The sequence below is a fragment of the Lepisosteus oculatus genome, chromosome 15 (assembly GCF_040954835.1).
Source record: "Lepisosteus oculatus isolate fLepOcu1 chromosome 15, fLepOcu1.hap2, whole genome shotgun sequence".
In the NCBI taxonomy this organism is placed as follows: Eukaryota; Metazoa; Chordata; class Actinopteri; order Semionotiformes; family Lepisosteidae; genus Lepisosteus; species Lepisosteus oculatus.
Genome location: NC_090710.1, coordinates 16,245,499 through 16,259,908, shown reverse-complemented (window position 1 = coordinate 16,259,908; position 14,410 = coordinate 16,245,499). Strand labels below are relative to the sequence as shown.

The following is a 14,410-nucleotide window of genomic DNA, read 5'->3' as shown; positions in this document are numbered from 1 at the left end:
CTGATCAGTTACTCACACCTTCATTTCTTGCCTAATTATTCTTTTAAGCAAGGAATTGATTTAAAAAGTCATTTTTAAAAAGTCCAGAGTCTACTTTAAACTATGTAAAGAGGTCACCAGTGTTGTAGTTTTGGAAAGATGAGTACAAGACTCCAGATTCCTCATATTTAAAGGGTTGTCCATGCTGGCACATGCACTGATGACATTAGTGATCCCTGCAGGTCTAAGAAGTGTTAGAAACAGAAATGTCCAAGATCCGTAGGCATGGTAAATATTTAACAAATTCTGCCATACTGTAACCGCTCACAGAAGCCGAGGTGAAGTTTTTTGCATCATCTTTACCAGCACAATTCATCTGCCAGGAGAATAACAGTGTGCTGGAAAAACATAAGAATTTTGAAGCCTTTTAACAGTAGCCCAATTCAATGAGAAGATGACAACAAACATATTGGCTAGGTACCTTCTGTCTCACACCATGATATTTGATTTTCAGTATGGCAAAAGCTGTCTGGAAAACTTCAGCATTACCTTTTCTGCACTAATTCCACGGGCCCTGTTAATTGGAAATATAATCTAGTTGATCTCAACACAAAGAATGATTCATCGAGATCCTCGTGTGCAGCTCTATCAGTGCCAAAAGCAGATTACATTAAAGAAAATGAGATAATCTTTCTATAGTCCATCCAGTTGGTAGCCTGACATCAGGCCGTCTAAAAAAAAAAAAAAGTGTGCATTACTTCCTGATATTCCATCAGCAAAGAACTGGCCATGAACAGACAAAAGAATCGGAAAATAATTAAGCGACCGGAGATATCGCATGTCCCAACCTGCAGCACAATGCAGGAAATTCACTAGCCCAGAATAAATATGGTCTGCAAATGAGTGACCTGCTTGTGGGACACAGCATACAGCACGACTGCACACACACACACAGGGAGGGACACAAGCCACACAGCGCACAGTAGGGGGCTCAGGATTTTAGGGAGGAAACTACAACTGGCTGTCTGGGTTTTCATGAATTATTTCCACCCATCGGTGATCATGGAATACAGCATCCTTCAACAAGCTTTCCGGTAGCCTCACTTCAGTGAGGAGAAAGGGACCACTGCTGAGCAGATACCCCCAGAGCATATGGCACTCCAGAGCTCCAGATCCACCCCCAGGCCTCTGCTAACCTAGAGATCGATTTAAACAGCTTGTAAATAGCATGACTTCCATTTCCATCCCAAACCCATTTAAACATGACTTGCTAATTGAACTGCATGTTATAACAAGTTATAAACTGCCATGTTATAATCCCAACTGGAGAAAAGAAAGACATTTCAGTACTATAATATAAAGACTAAAACATTAGCCTACTCTTTAGGGAAAGTAACTCTAATATTAAAGTGTCAATGTGCCAGGTCTATTCTGTGTCTATTCTTTTAGAACAGAATTAAGAATAACTCATATTGTGTACTGTTAGTGAAAAGTCATAAAACCTTTAGCCAAGGTGATCCAAAACGAGCCCTGAAACAAAACCAAATCATAACAATAAAACGGCAGCCGTGACTGAACCCACAGCTCTGGCATAAAGTACTTTGTAGAATACATAGAGCTTTTCTTACAAGTGATCAAGCAGAGGTTTAAGAGCAACACACAGCAGAACATCTTCAGAGCGAAGAAACCTCAGAGACGTGATGCATCTTAGAAGAGCATGCTTGATGTCAGCACAGAGACGCTACTGACTAACAGCGCAGTCCGAGTGGACACAAAAACTCATTTCTACCTCAGGAAACAAGAGAAGGGCAGCACAGTGGCACAGTGGTTGACAGTGCTGTTGGAGCCCCGAATCCAGAGCGGATATCTGCATGGAGTTTGTATGTTCTCCCCACATTTTGCGTGGGTTTTCTCTGGGTGCTCCGGTTTCCTTCCACAGCCCAAAGACATGCTGGTAGGTCAATCGGCTTCTGTGAAAATAGGCTGTGGTGTGTGTATGCGATTGTGTCCCGTGACATCCCATGCAGGGTGTATCCTGTTTTGGTTCTGTTGCTTACTGGGATAGGCTCCGACTCCCCTGTGACCCTGTACTGGATGAAGTGGTTTAGAAAAGGGATGCAGAGTGGTCCCAGGCAGGCCTACCTCTACCACCACAAGAACACAGTCATCAGTGACTACATGACAACATTTCTCTGATTACACCCAGACTTTAAGTTCTTATGCCCTATTCCTAACTCCAGTTGCTCTTATGTTTAATAATTTAAATAATTGGACCGAAAGTGTTATCCACTTCCATTTCAAAGGTTACAGCCCTTCTTTTTTAGGATTTGATACATTTTTATCACTTTTCCTTTTCTCGGGCAATTTAATAGGTATTAACACTCAAAATACCCCAAAACCGTCCCCACAAAATCACAGAACAAACTATTCTAAACGAAACCACACTACAGCTAAGCATGCGACTCGCTGTGTACGTTAGTCTTGAGCGGTATTCCCTTGCGATACTAGGGAGCGATTTGTGGATCTTATCTACCGAGCAAATTGGTTCTTCCCTTCAAATGGGTAGACTACCGGATTCACTGAATGATTCATTCAGACTGTGGACACACATGGACTTTATTTCATAGATTAGCACTGATGCATTCCAAGACGGCTGTTCACACAATGTGCACTATGACAACTTCTCAAAAGACTGCGTAGAGCCTATAATTTAAGGCATGGTAATCTTCTTGGTTAAGTCGTCTGTATATTGTTCTGAGGACTAAGCCTTTCTGAGGTGTTCATCAGTGCAATTCATCTTGGATTTAAGAACAAAAAAAAAAGTTTAGAACTAAATGTAGGTTTTATTTTTTTTTTAAAACCACCTGACACTAAATATGCCAGACCTGAAAGAGAGTCCTCTGCACTTACAGATACACGTGTATCTAGCTTTTATAAAACATCTTTGAATGTTAAAAAAGATTCCTTGCTGAACACCCTCCATCTGTATTTCACTTACGTTATAGTTAAGGTCTATAAAATGGCTATATTGTTGATGGTTAGATTCAATGGAAAGTAAGAGCACAGCCTTATTTTTGAGTTCTCCGAATTTGCACTTGAGTGGAATCATTTTTACAATACAAATTAACAGCTGTTTCTAGTGTAGTTTGGATCAACAATACCCTTCATAATAAGGAAATTATCGAGCCTTAAGAACAAATGTGGTGTAATCCATAACTTAACAGCATATTCTAGACAGGTAAAATGCACATTTCATGAGGCACTGGAAAACGGAACAAAACTTCTATCCACAAAAGCTCACGTAAATTAAATGGCTGCAACAAAAGCTGCTAAATCTTTGAAATCCAATGTCCTCCTCACAGGATCCAGCCAAACAAAATCTGCCCTTTCTTGGCAGTCAGCACAGCCAATCAACGACGATGCTACTTGAAGCTGACAAAGAACCAAGGTCACTTCTGACGCCTGTCCTTCTGTGAAGAACCATCTAATACTCAGAAGAATCTAGCTGTTTACAACTATGTCACTGCTAAATTATTCTCACTGCTCCATTTATATGGCACTGTAATCAAATCTCCCACATAACCCTCAAAACCATAAATGTTACTTTCAAGACAAAAACTCCTACTCTTTTAGTCTCAACAGAAATCTAGCAGAACATAATTAGAATCCAGAAAGGATCAATAACAGCTTTACAGCTGACCTCAGCCATGTGACAATCAAAATGATCACATAGCTGATTTGCTTATCCAAGTCCTTTAGTCTCCTGGAATTTCTACAGTTAGGAATAAAGTACAGGAAAGGCAAAAGCCACCATACTATAAACTGGTTAAAAAAATGTAGAGATATTTATAATAGTTGTTTTATCTGGTGAAAAACAATCTTCTAAGTCTAAATAAAGGACAATGATGACAAGTGATAAGTTGTGGAAAGAAGATGTGTCGGCCAGCAAGGGACAGGTCAGCCTTGCAGTGAAAGCCTCCAATCCAAAAAACACCCAGAAAACCCAGAGTTTTGGACCAAACCCTATCTTCAAAAACCCTTTAAGGCTTAATGACTTTTAGAACAAAAATACCGAAAGGGGCGTCATGAGAGATTCGGCTGACTAACAGGCTAGGATGCTTACCATTTCATTACATTAGATGGTCTTGAGCTTCAGATGTCCTGCTATACGGTTAGGTATTAAGTAGCCAATTCTCTTACTGTCCTAACTCAATGAGTCCTCAACCAGACACCTTTTAGTCAGTGGCTGTCTGGTGCTTTTCCTCTAATTGGACACAGCTCATCATCAATGCCCCATGGCACCCTGGGATACTGCGCTGTATAGGAGACGCCACCACTTTGATGAGATATTAAACCGCGGTCTCTGCTTCTGAAAGAACAGGGGTGTTAAAACTCGCCTCCTAGCTTAATTCCACTCTGAATTCATACAATCACACCTTTCTGAATTTTCCCCTCAATTCCTCACTTGTCTGGCTGCCACGCATCACCAAGGTGGACGCCATACAGTGAGCTCCCAAATTAAAATGGGGACAAAAATCATCAAATGACAGAAAGACTTACAGACAAGTGTAAACTGTTATACACGACCAGAATTGCAAAAGCACTTCACAGAGCAAGGTCATATTTGCCATAAATCTTTCATTGAATTCCAGAAAACACAAGGGGAACAGTTAGTCACACTTCTAAGCACAACTTTAAATTCCAACAAACAGAAATAACATTCTGCTCTTTGGAAGTACAACGGAAGCCGTATTGATGTCTCTAGTGTTTCTGACATGTGCATCAACGTCAACATGATTAGCATAAGAAGATGAAGCTGATTTTAAAAAGACAGTCAATCTTCCTGTGAAGTATGACTGGGAGTTTTACGTTTTGGGGTTGTTCTGCACTTTTGGATCCTACACCCCTTGTGAAAGAGGAGGAATCCTGAATTCAACCAGAACATTCTCACCAAGCAGCTGGTGCCAAGAAGCTCAGAAATCCAGTCCAGAAAGAGACAGATAAGTACCCACATAATAATTGTTCTAAACCTAAGCCCCTCAATCTCCAGACCTCAACTCAATCAAACATTCGCAGTTCAAACACAAGTACAAATCAAAGTTTCTCCAGGACCTAGAACAATTCTGCCTAGAACACTGGACAAAAAAAAAAAACAAACTGCTCTGTAGGCATCTACTACAAGAGCCATCCATGCTAGAAGCAGACTTGCAAAATAACTATAGGGGTGTGAATACATATGACCCACATGTTGTCTAGACTGTATTTATGACAAATATGATTTTTCTCTGTGTAATACTATTAGGATTACTTAAGGACATTTTTTAAATGTTTTTCAGCAGAACATTAAGCAATCTGTAAATCTTTCTCTTATATAATGGATTTGTTCCTATTTCATCTGGGGCAGGAATAAGTCTGAGGAGTATGGAAATGCAAGGAATCATTCGGATTGAAGGGAACTATACTGAAAGTATAAGGATCATCAGACTTGTGCCAAAGCCTGTGCAAGATGTTTAAATATTTTCACTGAATTTAAATAGCGATCCAGTTATATAAACTAAAAATCCAGGCTTATGTGAACACTAAAAAAAAAGCTCAAATGACAAGGAGATATTAAGCAATGCCTGACAACCAACCCATTATTATGGTACATCTTAGTACCTGAGAATAAGTCTGCGGTATTTAACAATGTCGAAGCTCTAATACTTGCAGAAGAACAGGAAAAATAAAATAAACCGAACAGAACCAGGTGTTCCATAACAATGGAGTCTTTTGTACAGCATTTTGGGGACTTTAAAATATTTCCAAACAAGCATTTATTGTCTTTTAGAGCCTTTAACTTTGAGAATCTCAGTTCATCAATAGGGAAATTCCACTGGAACGACTCACTGCTTTCCTGCAAGTTAAAGGGGAAAATTATGACTATAACTATTTAAGGTATAGACTTTTTCACGAACGACAAGCTTTATGTTACAAAGAGAGACATACAATTTATAAGCAAATTATCTACATCACTCCCAGAGGTTACACATTCTCTTGGCAAAAAGTATATGAATTGAGTTGTGACCAATCTGATGTTTTCCTTTAGCTATTTATAGTATTTGAAATTGCTGCAAAGTAAATGTTTTTCTTCAAGCCCGGTACAAAATTTTGGAAAAGGGAAGTTAAGTCAGACACAGTGATAGAGCTGTAAGATTTCAAACCTCTGCCACTACATTCAGAAAGAGTAAAGAAAATGTACACAATAGTCTCTTCCATGGAAGACACTGTCATAACCTGTTCAGCTCTGGGCCCAAACCCTGGTTCTGGAGAAGTGCTGTGTAAAGACTTTTGATGAATGTGCTCTCCACTCTGACATTCAAACGATATGCTGAATTTACACTACAGCAGACATTTCCAACAGCATCAGCTTACAGAGCATCAAGCAGTCTCTCTGCAACTTGCTTACCCTTAATTCCAGATTTAACACTAAAGCACTAAACAGGAGATGTATTCAGCCAGAGCAGATACAGTTAAGAATGACTGCGTCGAATATGCCTCCAATGAGTGTTTTTTCATCTTTCTCTTCAGGTCCGAGTGGTTGTGGTTCATAGAACCATCTCGCTGGTATTGATCCAGCTTCAACTCCCACTCAATGTTTTTAAGAAAGAACTTACAGGAAACCTAAAAATATGCTCCATGCACACACAAAAAATCAGTCAGCAAAAACTAGAAGACAGTGATCCACCTGGAACAGGATTAAAAACCACTGCTGTAGACAACTATCAAGGAGTAAAAACATAAATATATATACATACCCTGTATTCATATTAAGCAATAGATATATATATATTTGTGCAAATATATTCTTTAATTTGCAACACATGTAGACTGATAAACTCTGAATGCACCATCTGGAACTAAACTCATATTCAACTATGATGTATTCTGCAACAACAGAAAGCATCTGCAACCTGAAGTGCACCTCTCACAAGGTCTCAGGCGGGAGACGACAATCACTATCCATGGTTGCACCTCAAAGGAAGAAAGCCCATCTAAAGCTCGGAGTACGCTTTTAGGTACAGTACCCTGAAAATAAAAAACATTTCAAATACCTGTACAGGTTAAGTGCTAATCTGGAGAAAGGGCAAAATAAAGCATTATTAAATATGTAGGCCCTGCAACGGTAACAAAGTGATTAAAATTCTTTCTCCAGCACTCTTGCGGCAAGCATTAGAAGGAGATTATGTGAGCAAATTCTATTCCCTTTCCCCATCACAGTAGCCTTGTTGAAAACGTTTATTCCAGCACACCGCGAGACGTACAGATTCATGTTGGTTGAGCTCACTTGACTGTATTATTAAAAAAGGACCCTGTCATGTTTGTGTCAAGGACTTTCCTACCCCCCGTAAAACAAAATCACAGCTGGTTCCAATACACATTCTGTTTAAGCCTTGAATAAGCTCTTGTATCAAAAAACTGATATAAAGAACAGGGTTTCCTAACTAATCTTATTCAGAAACCAAATCCAAAACAGATAAAACAGTCAAAAGCAGTGCAATATTTTACCCAACACTCCGAGTAGACATCAGGGTAAAATACTGCTGTCTCGTTGCCGAAGAAATGCTCTTCGGCATGGTAGAGAGAAATCTAAAAGACTTTGCCAGAATGAACTGGAAAAGATCCAGAGCCTGAACTACAGTCCTACAAAGGAGCTTCGTAAGAGGAGCTTCATAGAACGGAAAGTCGAAGACCAAATAAGGGTCACACCGTCACTGGATGCCAGTACTGGAGGACTCCGCTACTAGATAGCCATGTAGTTGAAACGCAATTCTGAATCACCAACTGCAAGAAGTCCAGGGATAATCGAATCGGGAACATCTTCCTGGTACAGTAATTTTACCCTGTTACAGCAATAAAGTTGATATGACCTACCCAGGAAAAGAAGCAAAACGTATTGGGCACCATTAGCTTTCCCCTAATGCCTTCATAGAAAAGCTTACACTTCTGTGTCGACAGGATGAGAAAAATGATTGCTTAAACACAGTAACTCCGCTACAGAGTGAGTACACACAACATACAACACTGAGGCCTGGCATTCTGACAAGTGTGCATTCACGCACCACCGCGGCACACGGCACCACACATAAAGGCACAAGATTCAAACGCACAACCGTCACTTCCTGCTCAGGCCTGCGTTTCTTCAGCAGCTGTCAGGGGGGCAAATGATGAAAGCGACCTTCAGGATGCAGTTCCTATGTGCGGGTCTCACAGAAACCACGTAGGCTCCTGTCTGTGCTGCCTTAAATTATTTACTGGAGACTGCCAGGCCATCAAATCCAACACTGATACAGTACAGGCATACTCAGCCCAGTGGACTGCTCCATAATCAGCAGTGAAACAAGAAGCAGAGGAAAATATGGAAACTAAGGGGGTGTACATGCAGAACTGTAAACAGGAGGTGGTTGTTTTTTTTTTTACTCTAAGGGCTGTGGGAGTCTGGAACAAGCTACCCAGCCACCTCATCGAGAAACAGCAGGAGGAGATCCTGGCATGAATCAGCGACCAATACAAAACATGCCAGGCAGGCCAAATGGCCTCCTCTCTACACAATTTTTATTACGTCCTTATGTTATTGTGACTTGATGGCTGTTAACCATTTAGGGGTTCTGCTGTCACTTAAACCTGAGCCTCCGTGGTGCTCAAAGCGATACAGACTGGCAGGCACCCCATACCAGTCAAGGCACTATCAGACTCAAAACGGATTTTTCAAATGCAAAAAGCAGCTTTTAAGGTACTGGCGAAGGATGCAATTAAAAGATATCCATACACAGATTTAGTGAAGCATGGGTGATTAGCAGTAGATGAAAAAATTGTTTGGTAAGGTCCTTTTCTAGCCTTATTTTACTCAAAGCAAAACTTTACTAATTTATCTACAAAACTATCCTGCATTCCTAAACTCAATTTGTGTGCAATATAGCTTCGCCTTATACATATAGCAGTTAAGCTACATGTGAATCCCATTGCTTCTGCTTCACTTAGGATAGTGAGAGATATATAGGAAAAAAATAATTTCAAAGGAGTAAGAAGTGTTCAAAATTTACTGTTTAGTTTAGGCATTCAGCTGTTCACTAGGTTTTCGAAGGGCTACACCAACTAAAATCTCAACCATGCAACCGCATACGAAGCAATAACATAAACTATACACAACCTCAAATTTTCAGACAGGCCTGAGCAAGTTATTCCGAATTTAGAATCAAAGCACTGAAAATCAGAACCCTGACAGATTTCTAAACAGTGAATTAGAGCATTGTAATCTTGATCGGCTGAGGGGAAAAAAAAAAAGACGGGTTCTTAAGGACAAAACTAGGTACAGGCGCATAACCAGTTAAAATTTCAGCTCGAGCACGGATGCGCATTTCTGAAGAGGCAGCAGCAGAACTGCACCACAGAGCTTCCAGCTGGAATCTGACTCTCAAGGACTGATGCTGTTTGCACGCACCCCCATCCTCACCTGCTGTAAAGCAAAACCGGCTGTTACTATATGCAGCCGAACACCCCACTGTACCCAAACGGGGGGGTCTCACTGAGGAATCTTACCTGTCGTCTTCGCCATCCACTACGTGCGTGGCGAGGGGCAGGGTCTTCAGGGGTAATAGGGTGGCCGAGGCCGCTAAGGCATTGATACCCCCGCTTGGATCGTGCGCCAGGGAGGTGCCGGCCTCAGAGGCACACTCCCCAGCTGCCAGCTTGGGTAGAGAGAGCAGGGACTGCTCCTGGAGGAGAAAGCGACGGGCATCTTCCAGCTGCGCAGCGGTCAGAGGTGGCAGGTTTGGGTACTGGGAAGTAGCAGGCGGCAGGGCTCCCTGCCCTATGGGAAGGCCAACGCCGGTGGGCATTACGGGGGCCTGGCTCAGGCTGGCTAGCACACTGCCGTTCTGGACAGGCTGGGCGGCGCTCTGGGCCATGCTGGGCTGAGGGAGGCTGGGAGGCACGTTAGCGGCGACCTGGCTCACGGCGATCCCAGCAGGCTGCTGGCCGGCCAGCCCCGGAGCCAGAGGTGGCGGCTGCTGCTGCTGCTCGACCGACAGCTGGGTCTGGGGCTGCAGCAGTCCCGGCGGCTGCGGATGGGCCTTCGCCAGCTGCTGCGCCAGCCCCGACACGCCGGCGGGCAACACCTGCGGCAGAATGCCGCCCTGGGCGGTCTGGGCCATCTGGGGCGGCGACGGCGTCGACTGCTGCAGGATTCCCTGCAAGGGGGGCTGGCCGACCGCAGCGGGGACGGTGCCGCCACTGCCGCCTCCCCCCGGCTGCTGCTGCCCCGCCGCCATCATCTGACTGTTCCCGGTCACCGCCGGAGGGGGCATCGCGCCCGAAACGTGAGGAAGAGGAGGCATCGTAGGCTGCTGCTGTTGCTGCTGCTGCTGCTGCGGCCCAGGCGGCACAGGAGTCTGAAGGAGGGGCTGGTGGGGCACGAAATCTGGTGGCAGGCCGGCTCCTTGACTCACGGGCATGGCATGCGCCGGGGGCATCTGGGTAGGAGCTGCAGAGGGCTGCGGCGCAGGGAATCCCATCTGCTGCGGAGCTACGCCCGCAGGGGCAGGCTGGCCAGTCTTCTGAGAATATGGCAACTGCTGCTGGGGGAGGGCGGCCCCAGGATGTCCCACGGAGGCCTGCATGGGGCCGATCGGGGCCTGCTGCTGAATGGCGCCGATGCTGACGGGGATGGAGGGGGCCCCGCTCGTCTTCAGGAGCGAGTGCACCACGTCTTGGGCGTGCACGTGAGCCTGAGCCAGCTGCGGCTGAGATCCGCTCTGGGGCAGGCCCGGCAGGGAACACTGCATCCCTGGAGGGCCGCTGTAGTCGGCGGGCTGGGGAGGCTGCTGCTGAAAGGCCTGCAGCACGCAGGGGGCTCCCACCTCCCCGCTGCCCACGCTCTCGGTGTAGTGGCTCAGCGTGCTGACCGTGCTGCTGACCGAGCTGCCACTGGTGCTCTCCCGCTCGGACCCCGCCGCGCTCTCGGGTGCCGTCTGCCGCAGGCTCTCCACCAGCCTGTGGCCCGGGGGGCCGTCGGAGGGAGGGGCCGCCGGAGCCGCGGCCTCCTTGTCGTAATACTCCGTGCAAGTCCACCGGCCCTTCCTGAAGGGCTCGGAGCTGGAGTCCAGCTTCACCACGCGGAAGCGGGAGCTGGCGGCGGCGGGCGGCGCCACCTGCGTCTGCTGGGGTTGGCCCTGGGGGGCCGGGGCCTGAACCAGGGCTGCCAGGCCGCTCGGGCCGCCCCCTGCGGCGGCGGCGGCGGCCATCGCGCTTGAAGCCGGCGCGGCCCCCATCGCGACACTGGCGCCGCCTGGTGGCTGCATCACACCGACGTTTTGCCCGCTGGCATTCAAGCTCATCAGCCCCGGCGGAAGGCCACTGCCGCTGCCACACGTGCCCGCGACTCCGGAGCCCCCCAGGCCCGGCGCGCCGGCGGAGCTCCCGACTCCCACGCCGGCACCGCTGGCGATGCTGCCCAGAGGACCCATGCCGACGGCGGCGGCGGCCGGAGCGGGGAGCATGCCGCCGGGGCCGCCCGCGGGCAAGGGCTGGGGCAGGACGGCGGAGGCGTTCTCAAGAGCCGCTCCAGCGCCGGCGGGCAGCTTCTGGGCCGAGCCGAGCAGAGGCGTGGCGGCGGCGGCGGCCGTGACAGAGGGGCCGACCGCCGCCGAGGCAGGAAGAGGGCCCCCTGCCCCTGGGGTGGACAGGGCAGAGGGCAGGGCTCCTGGGGGGGTGGCGGCAGCGGCGGCGGCGTGAGGGTGGTGATGCTGGTGGCCGTGGTGATGGGTGCCGGGGTGATGGTGGTGGTGCGTCCCGTTCACCATGGCCCCGTGCTGCTGCTGCTGCTGGGAAAGGAGCTGGTGGTGCGGCGGGGCGCTGGGGAGGTGAGGCTGGTTGGGCGAGACGGCCCCAGGGGTCTCAGCCTCGTGGAAGTTGTTCAGCGTCTCCTCCGACGAGCTCCTCTCGGGACCCCCCAGGTCCGTGGCCCGCGAGAGGGACACGTCCAGGATCTCCGAGGACGACAAGTCCTCCGTGTGCGACTCATCCAGGTCATCGTAGCTCTCGGTGTCCTCTGCAATGCTATTGTTGGTGCTGACGGAGATCTGGGCCGGCGTGACACTGGTGATCTGGAAGCCACTTTTCTTTTTCATCTGCGCCCCGGCCGACTGGAGAGGCTGAGCCTGCAGCTGGGACTGGGACAGGAGATTAAGGCTCTGGGGAGGATGCTGGGGCACCGGGGAGGAAGACCCAGCCGGGGGTGGAGGCTGTATTAACAAGGGCGATTGGTAATCATCAGGCGGAATGACATTATTGCTAATGCTGGAACCTGCTGCCGCTGCCAAAGCCGAGATATTGCCGCTGCCGGTGCTACTGCCCCTTCTTGGAAATATTGCCGGGTGCGCCATCTTCCTAGTGCTAGCAGAATCTCCTGCAGATTCCGGATGATGCATTTTGTAAAATTCCAGGGGTAGTTCCTTTCAGTGTTGTAAATACAGGTAGCAAGTACGTGTGTGTATACGTACTGAACAGGCGGTAGGTTTTACTACGCAAAATAATGAAACCGAAGAAATGCCCAAACCGTTTCTAATGTAAATTCAAGCCGCCGCCATTCAACTTTTTTTTCCTTATTTAAATATTTCCCCTGCGAGATATACTGCTAAACAAAGTCGGCGGTGCGCCCTCAACGTTATATTATCCAGACGCGGTAGGCTGTGAACGTTGTTAGGCGCAGTTCAACATCTCTCAGCCCTTTCAGATATGTGCGTATTTATATTCTTAATTTCAATCCGTATGGCAATGAGAAAATAATGTATATCTACCAATAGTGCACCATGAAATCACCTCCATCACTGCCCTTTTTTTTAAAAAAAATGAAACGAAACAGTCCGCAGCCGGTGCAAAAATGTGCTGGACAGAGGTTTCCCTTTTTGTCTGTCACGGCAGTTGTTTAATCCATGCTTTCATCTTTCTGTTTTTATCCAATGATTGCTGTATCACCCCTCACTCACCGATTCTCTTCACCAGCAGCCCTCTTGCACTGTTTCTCTCTCGACTATGACGAGACTAAGGGGGAGGAGGGCTTGCTAACATGGCGAAGACGCGTGCGCAGTGCAGCCGCACAGCAGCCAGACATAAAGCCAGTCTGGGAGAGGCGGAGGGGAGGGGGGGAGCGGTAGAGCGAACAAAAAAAAGAGCTTCGGGCAGTTGACCCGGAAAGTACCGAGAGCCAGTGACGGCAACTGTCGAACAAAAACGAGGCTCCAACGAAAGGTGCCGAATGTACACAGCATTGTTCGACACAGATTCTGAAGGCTTTATACCGTGTGTTGAGAAATAAAAGGTGGGTGTGTTAGGACGAGAAGGGGTGAGGGACAAGGTGATGGGACTGTGTCGGACGTTTATTCACTGGAAATCAAAAGGGCACAGTAGGACAATCAAACGGCGAAATTAACCATATCTCTTTACGACTGCATGGGCGTTGTCCTCACTCGCATCATCTTAATTTCACATTTGAGCCCCCCCCCCCTCCCTGTATGCAGACACCAGTGCTGTCTTACTGGGTTCTGTACTGTAATGTACACCTGTGGGCAAGTCTTAAAGATGCGTGGTTCGGATTAAAGATACATTTCATTCATTGAATGTTTTATTTAAAATATGCTGTATCCGGCTAAACTGAGGAAAAAGATGGGGATTTTTTTTTCCTGAATGAGGAGAACTTTCGAAAATGACGACGCAGATTTCTGGCATTTAGAACAAATGTCAGTACTCATTGTTTACAGTTAATAGCAGTCTTGCAAGGCGAGGGATACTACTGTCACAAGCACTCAGAAGACGGTAAACAATGAGCACAGGTCAAATACAAAGTCTGTTTCTATTGTTATACAAGCAGGGTTACAATACACATCATTCTTAAAAACTGAATAATGTATCTCTAGAGATTTTTAGTTCGGGTCATTCACCCAGCCCATTCCTGGCTAATAAAACGAGAGAAAAAAGTTTTTTTTTTCTACAAAGATTAATTCAATTTCCTAATGTGTAAGAGCAGTATTTATAAATATCACATTAAAATATGTAAAATGATGTTTTCATTCTTAGCAAAGCAGATGAATCAATAGTAGATACATGAGACTCTTCATCTTGTGTGATAGAATAATTTGATTTCAACATTGTTACCAATATTCTCTCTTCCTTCCTTCAATTGTCAGAGTAGAAGTGTTTCTCCTGCTAGGGTCCCTGTTGTTGATTCAATTTTAAATGCACAATTTCCTGAAGCCTTGCAGCACTGTTCCCCCCCAGAAAAAATAATTACTTGACAAAACTTAACCAGGACAGATTTTTTTAAAATTTCCTAGTCTATTAAAGCTATAACCTATTATGTATGTCAGTCCCACTAGAAAATACCATTTTTTTTCTATTT

At 46.4% G+C, this 14,410-nt stretch overlaps 2 protein-coding genes across 2 annotated transcripts in view; both read right to left on the bottom strand.

The window, feature by feature from the left end:
* Positions 1 to 13,064, bottom strand: part of tsc22d1 (TSC22 domain family, member 1) — a 68,913-nt gene extending 55,849 nt beyond the window's left edge. The window contains exon 1 of the mRNA XM_069179260.1: positions 9,556 to 13,064. Within this exon, the coding sequence (XP_069035361.1) occupies positions 9,556 to 12,443 (2,888 nt within the window). The 5' untranslated portion in view covers positions 12,444 to 13,064. The remainder of the gene's footprint in view (positions 1 to 9,555) is intronic.
* The window catches only part of tpt1 (tumor protein, translationally-controlled 1), a 295,888-nt gene that overhangs the window by 206,835 nt on the left and 74,643 nt on the right, over positions 1 to 14,410 (bottom strand). The window lies entirely within an intron of this gene.